Genomic DNA, 18,360 nt, shown 5'->3' on the forward strand with positions numbered 1-18,360 from the left:
CAGCATTAGAGAGATAAATCTGAAGGCTGAGCCAGAAACACCGAATACAGACAGACATTTGAGGGAGCTTCTCGAAATCCAGAGCCCTATCAAAATGTCAAGCTGAGCTCCTGTGACAGATTCAACACATGCTTTTGGCATTTATTCTGTTGCATTTTGTCTCCCCTTTTAGGTTCAGATGAAATATGTACTGCTTTTCAGTCTCTCGGCCAGCCTGTGGAAAGGGCTGATTTGATCTCACACTACTGTAGCATAATGGAAGATCTCCAATGAACCAAGTGGAATCACAGAAAGCCAACACATGGCATCTAGAGCTTGTTTTCCTTCATAATATCCTCATAGGATGGAGGCAAGTCAGTGCCCCCAATGCTGAACCGTGGAGCAGGAGAAGAGGACATCTCCGCAGTCATGCAGGGGCTCGGAGATCCAGAGAGCGGGCACTGAGGAGCTTCACTTGCTGGAAAAAAGCAGAGCCGAAACAGTTCAGTAGACAGGCATGAAGAGCGAGCATGGGGGTCAGAGGTGTGAACCTGGGAGAAGCAGTCAAACCACTTGGAAACAAGAAAACCATGGATGTAATTTTTGAAGCATGGCATCACAAAGCCTCTCGCCACAAACTCCAGATGCAAGACGTGAGAACAGAGGAATTTGGGTGGGTTTAGGGTGGGTCCTCCCTGTGGAGACACTGTTCATGACCACCCAGAAAGCAGGCAATACCTCCTCTGGGAAGGGCTTACCCTAATGACAGAATTAGCTTTATTCTTCTTGGAGGGACTGTTGCCTGGCCCAGCCTGCTGATGCTGCTGGCAATCCCCCAGGTCAGTGCTGGGTGCTACACATAGTCATTATAGCCCAGTCCTCAAAAGCGGGTGCTCCTGGGGCAATGCTGAGGGTGGCTACCACCATGAACAGCACCCACCAAGGCAACTTTTTGATGGACCCCAGGGTGTATCAGCCAGTCAGCTGCCTGCTGGGGTGGCTCAAGTAGACTGGTGCGGTCTTGCCTGAGTGAGAAATTCAGACCACATGTTGGAGAGGGCTGCCCGACCCCAGGCAGTGCCCATGGCTGAGTATGTCGGGTAGCTGAGTGCCCTGGCACCAAAGAGAAGGTCCCACACAACTCCAGTGTTAGCATGGCCAAGCCCCAACTAGGCACCTTTGGGACACAGGGAGAGCACTGAGTACAGCTGAAGGTATAGCTGGGGAAAAGAGGACGTGGCTTGCTTAAGCCCTCCAGTCCATGGTCTGAACATCCCCCCAGGATGCCCAAGCTGGGCACCCCTCTGTTCACCAGAAATACAGCACCCGGCTGCAGCCCGGCTCCCACTCAAGCCTGGCTGCCTCTTACTGGGCTATGGATGGGCCACAGAGAAGCCCACCGGGGGCCAGCAGGACCTTGCCGCAGGTAGGGAGAAGACTAACCGCAAGAGGCATCTGAGCTGCTGAGTGCAAAGACAGCCAGGGTGCGTCGGTGGGGGAGGCAGCTCCGCCGTCTCAGCCAGCACTGCAGGCAGCAGCAGATCCCACAGGACAGGAGCAAGGCCAGGAAAAACAACATCAGGAACCTGAGGCAGAGGCAACAGGGGAGGAACAGTACCATCACCATCTGCGGGCAGCACCGACAGATGGCTGCGTGTCTTCAAATTAACATATTCATTAACATCTTTTGCAAATAGCTGTTAAATGTTGCGGTTTCCCCGTCAGCGTACTGGACATGATCAAAGTCCCCGGAAACCAATGTCTCAGTGCTGAGTGCTCAGCGCCAAGTGCTGGCTGGAAATTCAAACATTTCTCCCTGAAATCATTCATCAGTTTTGCCCAGCTCAGTTGTCAGCGTACAGTGAGGAGGATATGGATAAATGATTCCCATTAGTCAGTAAAGACAGAACACAGGGACAGCCCAGGAGCAATGCTCTCCAGCTATCAGTCTCTCTTAATGCCTTTCTCTCTATATATCCATCAAAGGATATTATTTGCCAGTTTTTCCTTCTAAAGCAAATCTGAAACTTACCACACATACCAGCTGCTAAAGTTTGCATCGCTTTGCCCAACACACCTATCAAGGGAAAAATAAAAGGAACTTTTAGTCCAGCATGAGGGGACCGTACCGGCTCCAATGCACATCTACCAACACGAAGAAAAGCATCATCAGCAAGCAGAGGATTAAGAAGTTTTCCTCCATCAAGTGAACCCTATTAAAAGTTTCTCTATGTAGATGGGAGCAGATGCAGATGAGGTACAAAGCAGCATGCGACTGGTTTGCCTTTAAACACTGGCACCTGCCACCACTGTTTTTGCTGAAAACCCAAAGGGTTGCCAGCCTCCCTCTCCTCTTTTGGAAGAAAAACTAAACGGCCCTTTCCTGGAAGCCCTCGTTCCTCTGCCGAGTCAGTGCGCTGGGCAGGAGCACAGCATCCCCGAAAGAGCCCGGCGTGGGAGCAGCCGCGGGTGAGAAAACAGAGAGCCACACTCACCTCTTGCCAAGCTCACAGTCCGACTCAGAGTCTGCTAACTGAAAACACACGTGTAAATCAGAGAGGGCAGATATGTGTTGTTTTTTTATAACGTACCAGTATAATTACTGATCTTAGAGTGGGAAGTTGGAGAGGAAGAGCCGTACAGGTGCTGGCTCCTGCAGGGACGAAAACCAGACCTCTCCCTAGGGACCGCAGGGCTGAGCCCTCTCCTCTGTGCGTCTCCGGTCTGAGCTAGCCCGTATCGAAACCGGCGGATAACCTTGCAGAGAGCTCGATTAATTCAATAGTTTGCAGATGAAAGCTAGGCCAAGGGGAAAGCATTTCTTTTGATGTGAAAGAGGGAAGGACGAGAGCCGGGAGACACAAGCAGGTGTCAGAGACCTGTTTACAGAACTGGGCTTTGCTATTCAGAAATGTCTGCTGAAAATGTCCCGTGACCAAATTCTTGCTCTGTAGCTCATTTTCCAGTAGCTAATTGTGAACGTAGCTGTAAATTGGAGCTGTTTTGGCCAGACGTGTGCTCTCCCCAGCATTTTCCTCTTTTCAGATAGTAGTGGAACATCATTCCCAGAGTCAGGTTTCAGGTATTGCAAATATGTGAACCTGAAACTTGTTTTTCAGGTATATTTTCTACTCTCCTCTCAAGCAAGTTTATTTTTGCAAGCCTTGTTGATCTTAGCCTCAGTTTCAGATTATCTGGGTGAAAAGTAACCGGAGTGGTTCATCACTATGACTGAATCAAATTCAATACAATTTTTGGCTGACTTGTGTTAGGTGTGTTATAACACTTGTCCAAATTTGCTACAAAAAACTTCAGATCAGGTATAGAATTGCAATAACACTGGGAAGAAGAATGAGCAAGATGGAAGAATTCAGATTTATTTCTTGGGGAAAACTATTAGAATGTAATTCGTAAATCATTACTTTACTTTGGATTTCCTTCTGCGTATATCCAAAACACATAGAGATTTCTGACTTTCTTTGAGTCAAAATGGAAAGCTCTGTTCTGTATTAGAAATTTGTATCAAATATGTATAATTGAGAGATCTCATATTACATCTCTAATTATCAGGACTTCTTTGTAAGGATTTTGTTGTACAAAGTTTCTGTCACTGTAAACAGCAAGAAATCACCCCACAAATCTCTATAACGTGTCTGATCCTGTGCACACACTGCCTTTCAGTCCCTATTTTCACCAGAGGTCTTTAGGTATAATAAGTCTTTCATATAAAACATTATCTATGAAATTTCATGAGCGGTTGAAACCTAAATGAGGAATAGAGAAAAAGACAGAAGCTTCAACTCTTCCAGACGTGTCCTTTTAAAACTGAGCTAATTTGCCATGTCACACATGCACCCTGGTGCAGAATATTTTTCTTTTTTTGCACTTCAACTGATGATTAGAATAACATGTCAAAAACAGACAGCCGATTGCTGTGATTACGTGTACCCTGAGTATTCTTCATGGCTGAGTGACAACTTCTGGACTCTCTTTTATCATCCTTCAAACTACCTCGGCAGAGCTACCTTATTGTGGTTAAACTGCAGCAAAGTGCATCTGCTCTGAGGCAGTAATCTATCAATGCAGCCAAACACCCACCTGTGCTGCTGAAGACCCATGCTCTTCCATTTCAATAGCCATAGACAGAATAAAGGGTTAAGGCAGTCATGTTTTCTCTGCATTAATTGGAATTGTTGCGAACATTAAATCCTCCCCAAATCCATCAGGTCCTCACAAAATTCTTCCCAAAAAAATAAAAAGGTCTGATGACTAAATTCTATAAAAGTTGAAATCTTCCCATCACAAAACCCCTAAAATCAGCCGGGTCCCAGTGAAGGGTTTGGTTACCTGGAAGAAGGTTAAACACAGAACTCCAGTTCCTGTGATCCATGAAGTGAAACACAAAGCTCCACGTCTCTGCATCATGAGCAGGAGAAACATGGGAAGAGTTTTGTGTGCAGCAGTGTTTTACCCTCTGTAATTTGGAGCTTTTAAAATTTCACTGCACATTGTGCCTTCAGCCAGAGAACACGTTACCCAATGGCTTCCTGCGCTTCAGAAACTACCGCTAGCCAGGGAATTAATTCGGGTTTGCATGGACACACTCAAACAGTTGCTAGAAGTTAAAGGAACACTAGTTTAAGGTCAGCACCTTGCAGTTGTTTCGGTATTTTCATAGCTGTTCACAAATTCCTGTTGATGAAGCTTAGTTCCATATTAACCCACGGCTGTATTTAACAGGATCTGCTACAAATAAAGAATCACTGAAGACCATACTGTGAGACCATGCTTTCACTACATGTTGCCTTCAGCTGCAGTTCTGGCATTACAGAAAAAGCAGAGCGACCTCCAACCATCTCCTATGCACTGTGCCTACCACCTCAAACGTGCACCAAGGATGAAGGAAACCCTTCCCAGCCTGAGACAACCACCACCGGCACCTCTACTGCTATTACGCAGCTGCCGGTTGGTTTGCTAGGAAAACGCATCCGAAAAAACACACATCCCCAATGGCTCTCATAACAGATACAAAATTTCCTTGCACAATATGAGGACCGATTTGATCCTAATGGATACATCCTGATGACGTAGTTAAACGGGAGTGGAAGATGGTTTGCTCTGATCACCGCAGAACGGACGATCCTAGTTTGTTCAGCAGTCAGTAATAGATTGTCACTGAAGTTTACAGCCTGTGGCTGAAACGCACCATTAACTACGGTTCTTCCAGATTTAACACAAAGGGTGTTGCCGTGAATACGTTTAGCCATCCCTCCAGAAGTTAAGCATTATGTTGTGATGCCATTACTTCAGTAATGATTGACAAAGCTAAGCTGCTCTTGAGATATACCTCTGTGGCTTTGCTTCAACTAAAAGGTCAAGAAGTCTAACCAACTGTGATACGCATACTCAACCCAGGTTTGTTATTTATTGTTAAATTTTGCATAAACCCAATCCAAACCCTGCTGTTCTTAAATGTTTACTTTCAGCTCACTGCTAATTAAAGGCAAGTCTCTGAAACGATGCCCTCTGAGAAAGCATCTCTCATCATGTTGCTGAGTGCATGTGCTACACAATATAAACGGTCTGAACATGTTGGTGTCCTGGTTCAGGCCAATCCTTTTCAGTTTTGTTCAACAGTAAATTGCCAAACCAATTTCTTAGCTGTTTTCTCAAAAGAAAAAGCTCCTGCAGTATAAAAATGTGCACAGCCTTGCTGGGAACCTTGTGGCTCTTACAATTTCAGGCTTCAAAGAGATCATCCATCAGTGAACTAATTTCAGATTTCTTCCTCTCACAATTACTTCCCTCTCACCAGCACCCAGGGTACTTCCAATTTAGAGCTACCAAATGGATCATCCCCAGTATTTTGGGGGGCAGGTACCAAAATGAGCTCCTGGTACTGAAAAATAATGCATAGCGTCTGTTCTCAGTCTATTTCTAGAAGAAAAAGGGAAGAATTGAATTCTGCCACTGCTCAGCTTCCTGGCCTAAAGGCAAACTTTGAAGTTTTCTGCTGGTTGGCACCATACAGAGGTTTCAAGTAGTGGTGGCAATTTGTGGAGCCTGTCCCTGTATTCTCGGTAATGATGTTGGGAGGAGAGCGAGCTGGCTAAGAGAGGGTCCACAAACAGTGCTGTCTTTTCCTTGAGGGGTGATCCCGATACTGAAAAGAGCTGCTGCTTCAGCAGGAAAACTCTCCCTGTCTGTGATCTACTGAGCGGCTTGAATACAGGAATATCATCGAGAGCCCCAGCACTTGCTCTAAGCCAGCCAGGACCTGACACTGAAAGCCCAGAGGAGCTCTACACTGAAACCCACGTCAGGCTGCAACACCTCCTGCTCGCTCCCTGCCTACTGTGACATTGCTGCCTTCGGGGTTTTGCAATACCAAGAGACTCACCTTCTGGGTAGCTTTGTGTCCGAGGGTTATCTCCGGTCTGAGGGATTTTTCTAGGCTTTTTGTCATTCCTCCCATGAGGATATATATACACACATACGTATATACATACATGAAAGGTAACCCCTGCTCCGTCCTCCTCATCCACTTACTGATGAAAAGTTTGGTATCTCTTGCCTCCTCAATCAATTATATCCACCTCATCAGTGGACTTGGGAGGCTGCTCTCTGATAGATGTTAACTCATGGCCATTAGATTAAAAATCTGTTATTTCCTCATCACCTTATGTCGTTGCTAGGTGACAAATGCATCTCCCAGGCAGCGACAGGGACTACTGCAACATACAGCAATTTATGATTGTCCATTATCTCTTTGCTTAAAGTGCCTGGTCCTTTCGATGGGAGGAAGATGTGCAGTTCTAGGATCATCCAAAGGGTGACTTTTAGAGTTGCTACAGAAACCACCTCCACTGGGGGTTGGCTCTTGCTGGGCTTCATGAGAGGGAACGCAAGACGGGGAGACAGGAGGAATTTGAGAAAAGCTGATTCAACTTGTCAAATCTGACGGGGCCGAGTTTGGATTAGGGGTCTGAATTTCAGGAACTGAGCTTGTTCTTGTATGCATGTGTGCTAGAAGAGATGGCCTTTGCTTGCTTGAGTGTAATCCAATAATTTTCAGTCATGCGTTTGGTTTGAGCCAAAGTTTCAGGGAACACCCTGGGGACCTCTGGATTCTGGTGAGAGTAGGAGGGAATTTACTGGCAAACAGGAGCCCGCACAGAGCCCTTGGCAGCTTATAAGCACAGCTAGCAATTTAAACCTGTTTAAAGCTCTTCCTTAGCTGCCTTCAGAGCATTTGGTGGCTGCTAGGGATGACTTTTGGGAAAGCAATCACCTTGCTAAGCTCTGACCAGCCTCCCAGTCCAGTCCAAATGGGACTGTGAAACTTTTTTTCAGAAAGCAAGCAAGAAGGGAGAGCGGCAGGAGGAGAGATGGGACAGACACAGGGGAGGACATAGGACAGGACAGAGAACACAGAGATGCGCTGTTGAAGGGAGACGAGGAAAGGCAGAGCAGCCCTGCTCTCTACATTAAGGTCGACTGACAAGAGTTAATTAAACATGTGTCGGCTTTTTTATGTTGCAGTGTTTTCACATCACTACCACAATCAATTTTTCCTCCAGCCCAAGTCTGCTGGGAGCTCTCCCCTCCCTACTCGATTTCACTGCTGTGGCTGGCTCAGTCTTTGCTTTTGCAGCTGCATCCTCAGCATCTGGGCTCAGCCAGGCTGTGATGTCCCAGCTGCAATCATCCCTCCCGGCCTGTCCTGGGAAGACTCAGGGCAGGTGAATTCAGTTTAGCCCAAGAGAAGAGCAGGGTAACAGGGAAGACTGAGGACTGAGCATCGCCTCTCTGTAAGACGAGAACTAAAGCAGCTTCGATCTTGCCCTCGTGAAGTGAAAGCTGCCAGGAGCTGCTTGCTCCCTACAAACACACCGAGATGAATAAATCCAGCGCCAGGGAGAGCTATTTAAGCTAATGGCCAGCGCTGGCATGGCAACAAATGGGAGCAAACTGGCCATGAATAAACTGAGGCTGGAAATACAAAGAAGGTTTGCCCCATCCAGAGCAGCGAGGTTGTGCGGCAGCTTGTCCGTGGGAGGAGTGCGGGCACAAAACCAAACAGCTCCCAGGATGGAAGTCATGGAGCTCCCACAGGGGATGTACTGCTTCAGCAGGACTTGCTGACCCAGGGAGCCCTTTCCCACCCCATGGAACCCACCCCAGTTGGTCCTTAGACCCTCAAACCCATCTGCATGCACAGGAGTCAGCCGAGACAGCCCCGGGCCTGCGTGAGCAAGGAAGGATGAACCCTTTAAGACAAGCCTTGGTAGAGCTGGCACAGCCTGTTGTCTTTCGAAAGGATTACAAGTAGTTGCTGCTCACTGATGAATACAGCCCTTTGTGAGCCTGTGCGAGGGACGTGCTGCACAGGGGGAAGGAAAGACTCCGGGCACTGATTTAAATGAGTGCAAACAAGGGTGACATTGTTCTGCTGCATCCTCCCCAGGAGCAAGGCTTTGCAGGTCACACTCAGATCTGAGACAACTGCAGCTACCTCCACTGTTTCAGATGGTCCAGAGGGCCCTTTTGTTTTTCTTGGTGTGTCAGTAGGGAAAATCCAGCAGAGAATGGGGTCAGCAAAGCCTTTTGCCTGGCAGAAAGCTAAAGGAAAAGGAATCTCCTTTTAGGTTAGTTATTTGTAAAAGGGATGTCTCATATGTGTGTGTGTGTGTATTCCAGACTGAGAACTACAGAAAACTGTCTTCAATACATAGGTGTTCATGGAGTTCTCAAATCCTTAAATCACACATTCATGGAAAGCCAAAATTTTAAAACTATCCAAAGTATAAAGTCCACAGAACTGTTGTGAGAAATTTCTGTGAATTGTCCAAATATCCCTGTTTCAACCCTACAATGAACACCTGGAATAGATACTGCAACAACTAAAATATTGAGCATACATGAAAGGGTTTAGGCAGGACCTTCCTTACTCTGGAATTCACAGGGGGAAGCAACTCTGAGAAGTGCACCTTTCCAGCAAGCATCTTGTGTATGCCTACAACCCTGGTACTGACTTTGCTCTCACCATTAGAAACAGAAAACAGTGTGCAGTGTTTTATGGAGAGCTGTGTTGTGGTGAGACAATGGGAAGCTGAAAGAATTGAGAAAGAGGTTTGGTGTTCCCCCCCTCCCCCCAAGTTGAGGTTTGTTTTGAAAACTTAAGTTGGATCCTTAAAAAAAGTGCCAAAATAACAGGATTTAGGCTAAGCCTAGCAGTTGTTTGGTTTTACAGGAGAATTCAGAGCTCAGAATTACATTTTAAGATCTACTGCACCTGAGGAATAAATGGTAGTTTGACTTCTCTTATTTCTGGCTTGGACATTAGGACTTGAGATAATTCCCAGCTCTGTCACTGACTTCCCACATAGCCATGAACTTCTGTGTATTACAGCCCACCTGGAAAAAGGGTGTAAGAGACCTTTCATCTCACAAGCCCTCCAGATAGGCACTGTACCTCCCACAGAGCATGTCAGAAATCAGTTCAAAGGGCTGGATAACCCTTGAGACTTCAGGAACAGAAAAGCAGAATTAAGTATAAAGCTGATAAAATTAAAAGCTGTTTGAATAAAGAGAAAGATGAAGTATACCAGAAATACAGTCAATGTAATCACCAGCAGAAATTTTCCCCTTTGGTTTTTAATGTGAAATTGAAGCTGATTATGGCTACTTGAATCCTGAAGCCTGCTGCTGTTTCTTTGTGCTCAAACAGGTCCTCTTACTTTTAATCAGTTAAGATTGTATTTGTATTTTAATCATTGGAACTTATATTTGGTTTTTAATTCTTTTTCTTAATTTCTCTTTTTTTTGTTACTCTGTTGCCAGGAGCTAAGAAATTACAGTTAAAAAATTAAATGTCTTTTGTATTTTAATCCCTGTAATTTACTTAGCTGCTGGATGTAAAAAGACAAAAGGAGAATAAATTGCTTGAAAGCAGATAGAGACTTCATTTTCCCCTGCCTTTGAGTTACTGATATCGCATTGGACACCACATGGGAGGTTTTGGCTGAGAAATTAGCATGAGAGTATCTGGCACATCCTGAAACACATTTTCAAGTCAATTTTCCAGGCAGAACCACTTAGCAATGAATGCTGAAATACATCACGCTGCTGGTCATTATCAACTGGCACATGTGCTACTTAGCCAAGAAACCCCCCAGCCCACAGGTTAGCTCTGCAAGAGGGGCCGCAGGGACACGTACGTGTCTCTTGGTGCCTCCTGCAACACCCAGACCCGAGGCACCAAAGGCTCCATGTGCTGTGCCCTTAAGTGAAGGCACCTGCTAACATTTCAGCCTAAGGCTTCCTCAGATCTTCTGAATACCTAGTGACTGTTGCCACAATTGATTGCTTATAGCCTTACCTTGCATCTTGAATTCTTGCCGGTTGCCCTTTATAGGCTTGTTTTGAACTGTTGGGGGCCTCAGGTGCAGCCTGTTCCCTGCCAAGCACCCCCAGCCCACTCGGGCTCCAGGCAGGGAACAGCAGTGCTCTCAGATCCTCCTTTCTCACAGGCAGAGTCAGCTCAGGACAGGCTGCAGCCAAACGCCTGCACACCCAGAATTAGGGAGGGCTCACATCAGCATTTATGGATTCAAGAAACACAGCATCAGCAGGCTGCTCTCTAGCTTTCCTCTTGTGACAGGTAAAAATTCAAATGCTCTGCCTGGGAACACAGTGAGTTGATGCTTGGGGTGAGATGCTGGGTACCCACCTGCCTTGTGCTCCCCAAGCATGCTGCAGCAGCACCGTAGGTGGGATCAGGGTAGGGATGAGATGATGAGGCTCCTCCGGGTTTGCTCCCTCCACATCAGCCTCCAGAGCCCCATAGCACAGCCAGGCTGCCCTCCGGCCACCCAGCTCAGCTCACCTCCTCTCCAGACTGGTGCCAGGGTGAGAAACACTGGCTGAAAGACAAAATGGAGAGCTTGCATCTTCCTCCCTGCTCTGCAGGAGTTTGCTGAATGTATAAACAGAGAGAGAGAGAGAGATGGGGAATTTTTCCAGGACAAATAGGACCACAGAAGAGACGTGCTTAGCACAGCCCTTTCCCACTCTTGTCAGATTTACTGTTTCACTTAATTTCCCAATTTTATATCTTCCCTTAGTAATATGTCTGAAGAATGCACTCCTGTTTTTAAACTCAACACATTCAAACAGCAAGGCTCTACACACTTCTTTCATTTAACCCGTCCCTTAAAACTCACCCTTTGATTTCCCTACTGACTCCTGCTTCTGCTCCCTCAATTTCCCTCTGGCCAAGCAGCATCATCCTAGCAACATGAATCTTCCCAAGCTCATCTCCCCTCCCTGGAGACCTGGCTTAAATTCACCAGAAAGTCTTAGCTTGCCTCAAAGCAGGTTTTTATAATCCCCCTTATACCACAGGCCTTTGCAGCTCTGGAAGCAAAAGGTGCAAACACTCAGAGCTGCCCTTAAAACAGGTGAGGGTGGTTGTGTAGGACCTATTCAATAGGAGGGGAAAATGATCTCTCCCTGCTTTGCTCTGATGATAATCTCTTTCTTCTAGAGCAAACAAACTCCAACTGGCCACTTTTGTAAACACCTTCCTTGTATTTGCGGGGCGGGGGTGGTGTTGTGCTGTAATAGCACTTAGATGTGCAGGGTGATAGGGGCTGTATAAACGTAAGTATCCCGATACATATGAAAGTCTGCATGTCAGAGAAGTGACATTCTTCTCAATTCCACCTGGACAGCAGTTAGCATTAGATATGGATCCATTTTTCAGACCTCCTCATTCTCACAATATATTATTACTCTTCCACCATCTCTCCCTGAGTCTCTCCAGTATGCTACAGACATTGATTAGCCCCAATCCTGTGAGGGAAGAAGAAAATACTTAGCTTAAGTTGACTCTTGAGATGCTTGGGCACAGTGTTTGAGTGACAGAACAGAGACTTCCAGGGATGTGGTGGCAGCGCTGGGGCTGGAACCCAGGAGTGTTGAGGTTCAGCTGCGTTGTGTTAAGTATCATAGCTTGCACACCTAAAAGGTATGCCTGGGGAAGGCTTTCTAGAGGAACATCCTTGGAGCAACAGGGCAACACCAGTACAAACACTGAAAATCACAGCTCAGACACCCACCTTATCTCCTGTGCACAAACCTCATCTTCCTTGAGGTTCCCATCCATGCTCTCATGCTCTCCTTACTCTTGCAAGCTCTGGTGTCAGGGATAGAAAGAATGGGCCTAATCCTTCAAGATGCATAGTTCCCACTGCCTGCAGGCAGGGCGGATGGTGCTGGGTCATCCTGGGGGTGAAACCCGGGCAGCTGGCTCCTGCCAGGGAGGATGTTGCACCAGGGACCCAACACTGCACTGGCTACAGCCAGTGCGAGCAGAGTGGGCCCTGAATGGAGCGCAACCATCTGTGAATTTACTATTCCTTCTCAAATGCTAATTAGTTATTTACATAAAACTTTGGAACATTTTAATTAGTTGCGTTAATTTAGAATTCACAGAAAGAGAGCTATAAAAGTCTATTATATGGGACGCTTATTCAAATGAAGCTTGAAATGGCACATGGTGATGTACTTGCAGATCTCCTGCCAGCACAGTGAGAAAAAAGAGAGGGTGGCCAGGCTTTGAGTGAGGCAGCAGGGAGATTGGCATTTCTACTGCACTGGGTAAAGCTGCGAAGCTGGTCCTGGTTAGGGAGACAGCCCTTTCCCACTCAAGGTCTCAGCTTGACAGCCCCAGACTCACATTGTCCCAATGTCGTCGTATTTGATGTGTCCTCCTCCTCAGGGGAGCATTAACACTCCTCTCTTTTCAACTGGTCAGCTATTTTTCCTAAACTTGTAGGAAGTCACTATTATGTTCGAGTTGATTTGAGATTATTCAAATCAGACTGAAAATAGTCAGCAGTTCGTGGAGCCACAGGAATGAGATGGATGGACATCAGTCATATGATCACACTGCCTTGTTTCTTTAGGAGAGTAGGTGATGCAAACAAATGCACCTCCAGTACAGACTTGCCAGGTGGGCTATAAGCTCCCCTTGGACTGCTTCACAAGACTTTGCCATCCAGCTCAAGCCCTGGGATGGGCACCACAAGGCAGCAAACCTCCCTCCTGCTCTGTGCAGGCTGTGACAGCATGCCCAGACATCGTTCCTCTGCCATCCCACCTGCGGTTAGCGCCTGCACTGCAATAAAGGCAAAGTGTGCTGGTCCTGCCTCAGCTGGACCTTTATTCTCAAGGCAGGTAGAGAAGGACTTTCTTTCATCAAGTTCTTCCTTTCCTCAGCACTAAATTCAATTAAAGCAAAGCCGCCTATATGTGGCTAGACTGATAACTCTGTAAATCCATGTCTCAAGTTGCTACAGAATCTAAATTACACCATCACCATTAATCCCAAGATAGAGAAATGCCCAAGCAGCTATATAAAATAAGAGTCACTCTGCCCTAAGATTTCATCTGGCAGGGAAAATTGTTTTCTATATAAAATACAGCACATGTTACCTCTTGAGGTTAAAGACTTGATTCAATAAATCTGGAATTACCTCAAGTATACTTTTACTTGGAAGCCATCTTCCTTGAAGGAAGGTAAGTTCCAGCACCACCCCCAGTTGTGATAGAGCTGCTGTCTGCCTGAAGAGCTTGAGGGCAGCATGGAGCAAGGGAAACGCAATGCTATATCCAAAACATTACAAACAGAATTCATGGGTGGTGAAATTAAAAGTCAGAGGGAGTCATAAACTCTCCTCTGCTCCATGACAAAACACCTGTTCTCTTGGGGCTCACAAGAAGTCTAGGAATATGTTTATGTCATTTTCTAAAAATCAACAGAACAGCAGGAACATTGCACTGAAACAGATCCACTCCACTAAAATCAATGGGTCAGTTGGGCTTCCTGTTCTTCTTTGATGACCCATAGTCTGGTGGTTTGCAGGTTGTTGGGCAAATAATGCTAGAAAGACCGTGTTTTCAAACCAGAAAGAAGCTTTTGGCTGCATAGACTCCATGGGCACCTATTACTCTGCATAGATACTGGAAAATGTAAGTCATTGTTCATAGCAGGGAAAGATCACAGGGGACTGTCATGAGAGGCAAGAGGTGACTATCAGGAGCAAATGACCTGTTCGTTGGTCTATGGGCTACGCTTGCAGAATAAGAAGCAGGGATAAGTCCTGCTATAAAACCTGTTAAGAAGGGGAGTGGAGAACATGTTATAACGTTCGGCTCTATGTTGTCTGGGAAAGCAGGTGGACCACTTAACCAAAGGATGGACTAGTTCATCTGGAGATGGAATAACTAACCTGGAGGTGGCTGCTTCCACCTCTAATGTCTTTGGCTTCAGGGGAAAGGATTAGGACATAGCTCAAGACTGTGCAATCCCATAGGAGTAGATGTGTTGATTTGATGGAGGCCAGCCTGGGACTGTTGTTTCAATCTTTACCAAAGATGAAGAGCCTGAAGATACTTTGAGAATCACTGCCACCATCAAGGCAAATTGGAAATATTCTCTGGGCAAGAATTTGCTTGATAGCAACAACAGGAGGAAATGAAGCTAGAAGGCACTGGCAGCCAACTGGCAGGTAGTTCATGGGTGTCAAATCCTTTAATCCAACCTTTTAAAGCCCATCAAAAGATTTTACAGCCAGTATATAAATGCCCCGTGAAATACAAGGCTGCTGGAAATTATTGAGGACAAGAGCCAAGCACAATTCAGAAAGAAATTGGACATCACCATGGAAAAGGAGAATTTGCAGAACAATGAAGTATTTTTTGGAAAGCCTTTCCATTTTGATGCATAAACTAGATTCACACTAACAGAGGTGCAGAAGAAACATAACTCACAATGACCTTCTTACTTTCTTCCGGCCTTTGTGGGAGCCAGGACACCAGAACTGTGCTCAGCAGAGCAATCCCTATTTCCAGTTTTGGGCTCTTGCTGTTTATTCAGAGCTCACCCATTGACCCATCTTCCTGTCACAAACTGATGAAGTGCACGTCAGAAGGACTGCCTGCAGTATAAAGCAATCAGTGAAAAGGAAAAGGGAACTGGAGGGTATAAAACAAGTAGCTTTTTACTAACGACTTCACTGTGAAGGAGCTGGAAGTCACAGCAGGGCAGTGGCACATGTCAGGGTAGTCCAGAGGAAAGCCATGGAAATGGTTGCGGAGCTCAGCCCAGAAAAAGCACCTGCAGTCTTGCATTGGCCTGAGCATTGATCCCCTTCTCCAGGTATATAAAGGCAGGCTCCCAGAGTGGGCTCGGAAAGGTAGGCACAGCGTCACCTCATTGTGCACACAAGGTCCACCCCAAACCTCATTCCTGCCATCCCCACCCCTCTCTGGTCTGTCTCAGTGTTGCCCTACATGAAAGCCTCTGGAGGAGCAGTTCATAGGAGGCAGGGACACGCTGCCTAGCCCCTGTGAGTGGAGCAAGCAGGCCTTCTCTCATCACCAAAAATGAATAGGCTCGGTCTCAGTGTCTTCCATGTGCTGGATTCAAACCATGGTTTTAATTAAACTGAGGAGGAAAGGACAGAGGAGGAATGATAAAACAGGGCTTGGGGTGGGGAGGCTGTGGTTTTGTTTTGTTTATAAGTTCAGTATCTCGTGAATGAAGAGGAGGGGAACAGCATGGCAGAAACTGGTGCTGGAGAGCGTTGGTCCATAGCATCAGGGCCGGGGGTGTTAGGAGATGATGTCTGAGTGCCCAACGGCTGGCCAGTGCCTCGAGTGACAGCCTTGCCATCTCCCAGGCTGGTCAGGTCTCCCCAGGGCTGCAGCCAGGGTGAAGAGGAAGAGCTTTAACGAAGGGGTAGATCTTTCCTCACCAGCTGGGATGGTTGAGTAGGTCTAACTTTACACTTCATCAGAAAACAGTTTTGCAAAGCTTGTGTACTCAGGTGATGAAGAATTGCACTTGGCAGATAGCAAATGCACATCACATCCCATAAATCTTTCCTAAAAGGGCATCACAAATTAATCTCTCTGCTGGAGTTCTTCATTTTTTTAGAGCATCATTTATCAGTTTAATTTAACTACTTCAGTTGCTAAGGAGCCATGATTGGAAACCTGTACCAAACAGGTTTGAACACTAATGCCTGGTCATCTAATTGGAAAATATTCAAAAAATCAAGCTGAAGTCTGTCCTCTCCAGCCACACTGCGCAGAGCGACGTGGAAATGTTCCCTATTCTATATAATAACCCTGTTTATTAGTTAAGACTTGTAATTGTTGGAGAGAATAGCAAAATCACAAAAGGGTCAATAAAAGTGACTGGCAAATTAATCTCACTACACTTGAAATTGAACTGCTTTCCATGCTCCTGGCAGAGATACCTCAAGGATACCGAAATTGCCTGTGCCTCTGTATTGCATTTCATATGATGATCCTTCTGCTTTACACAGTAATGCAGGAAGGGGGATGTTTACTTAGCGATGTGTGAAATGATGAATAAAACTTCAGGAAATTCTTTGGGGAGAGGGCAGCGAGGGGAGAACTTCATTACATTATTGGGTCACCATTGACTCCAGAAATCCAGAAATTTTGCTTATCTTTCTAATAATGAGCATCAAATGGCGGAAAAAAAGAAAGATTCAATGCTGGTTCAAATTTCTGCACATCTGAAAATGTATCTTCATTTTAATTAAATGATGACCTATTTTTAATCAAAAGAGCCCTCTGTGTCTTGCTACCTCAGAAGACCAGCATTGCTAGCAGGACGCTGAAATCTCAGGTCCCAGCTCAGCACGGAGCGATGGAGGCTTTCCTTGGGGCAGCGCAGTGCTGGGGCAGCACGCGGGCAGGTCTGCCTCCATGGGGCCATGGACTGCCTCCCACGTGTGTCCATGTGCCTCTCCTCATTGCCATCACTGCAGGGAGGGCTAGAGCAGACACAAGGAGTGAAACAACTCATCTGGTGTCGTACAGCAACTGGAACCACGAGAATGAATCAGGCCCTCCAGCTCCCAGCCCATGCACGACAGAGGCTGGGGCATTGCACTGAAGCCCACCATGGGGTCACAAAAAGGGACCTGAGCTGTCACTGAAAGGAACAAGATGGAGAGACAGGCCAGTAATTTTCCTAGATGAGTATCTTCAAAGAAAAAGAGAGAGTGATGTTTTGAATAAGCTCCTGCGACATAAATAATAAATAAGCAATATAATATCTATATAGAGACATACACACATATACATGTGTTATGAAGAGCTCTTCTTTACTCATTGATTCCCTTGGGAGTTAGAAAATCACAGCTGAAAACAATCATTTGTATGCAGAGATAGACAGAATTTTCTGGTTTTTACTAAGACAATACTTTTTGGCAAAAAAACCCCCAAATTAATGTGGGCCATACTCAATAATTTTGCCTAAAAAAACAACGAAAGAGATCTTTTCAAAAAGTAAGGAAATAAAAAAGCTGATTGATTTTTATATTTGCAATTTCATAAGTTTTAATTTTATAACACTATTCTTAAGACCTGACCAATTCAACCCTTGCATAAGGCTTCTAAAAAACTGTATTGCACTGGGAGTGGTTCAGCATGAAATGAAGGTGGGGGGTACTCACCAGAAAAAAGGCAAAACCCCCCGAATTTGATTTTAAGTGGTCTTAGACCAATGCTTTTCTGATTCATCTTCAAAGCCAAAAAATTCCCAGTTCTCCCAGGCACACTCATGTGTCTGACAACTGGGCAGGTGGGCCATGAGCCAGCAGCTCCGCTTGCTCCTACCAGTCCCTGCTCTCACCACTGGCAACGCTGATCACAGGCGGTTCCACTTCTGCCCCAGCACTTCCACTCACGTGTTGCATCTTCAAACCGCAAGGCACTAATCCTTGAGCAATAATATTTGATCTGACATTGCATAATCTGCTGAGCATACACAAATCAGGAAGACCAGAATAATATCTACCAGCAGAATGAGTTTGATGATACTGATTGATTACAAAAAAATTATAAAAAAATTAAATGTTTTCCTTGGGTCTGGGAGGACGAGATGCTCCCTAACACTTGAAGTGACTTTCAGTCAATATTTTCTGCAGTTTTCCTGGCCTTTTGCAGCATCCCCCCGACTTTATTTCTGATCTTAAACACTGAAGATTTAATCAATCATTGCTCCCCCTGCTCTTGGAATCAAAGCAGTTCAAAACACTTGTATTTACTGAATATCATTAGGTCATGGTGACAAAGTAACTGTGCTTGTATCCTTAATCCACTGCTTATGACAAGGCAACATAAGATAGAGCTGTCTTTGCCCGATAGCACTTTACCAAGTAAAGCCCCGGAGACTGTACCAAGCGCAATGATGGGAGGAGGAAAGGACAGACCTTCCATATTTCTCTAGGCTAATCTTAAAGGTTAATGGAAAGAGGACAACAGATTTCTTGT

The 18,360-nt window shown here is 45.8% G+C and overlaps 1 protein-coding gene across 1 annotated transcript; it reads right to left on the bottom strand.

Annotated features, from left to right (window-relative positions):
* Nucleotides 1-308: 308 nt before the first annotated feature.
* TMEM207 (transmembrane protein 207) lies at nucleotides 309-4,419 on the bottom strand. Its single transcript, XM_075509101.1, has 5 exons — nucleotides 4,327-4,419; nucleotides 2,475-2,512; nucleotides 2,012-2,056; nucleotides 1,423-1,565; nucleotides 309-457 (listed from the first exon to the last, which is right to left on the bottom strand). The coding sequence occupies exons 1-5, from the start codon at nucleotides 4,417-4,419 to the stop codon at nucleotides 309-311; spliced, it is 468 nt and encodes a 155-aa protein (XP_075365216.1).
* Between the last annotated feature and the right edge of the window lie 13,941 nt (nucleotides 4,420-18,360).

The sequence above is a fragment of the Mycteria americana genome, chromosome 7 (genome assembly GCF_035582795.1).
Source record: "Mycteria americana isolate JAX WOST 10 ecotype Jacksonville Zoo and Gardens chromosome 7, USCA_MyAme_1.0, whole genome shotgun sequence".
NCBI classification, from domain to species: Eukaryota; Metazoa; Chordata; class Aves; order Ciconiiformes; family Ciconiidae; genus Mycteria; species Mycteria americana.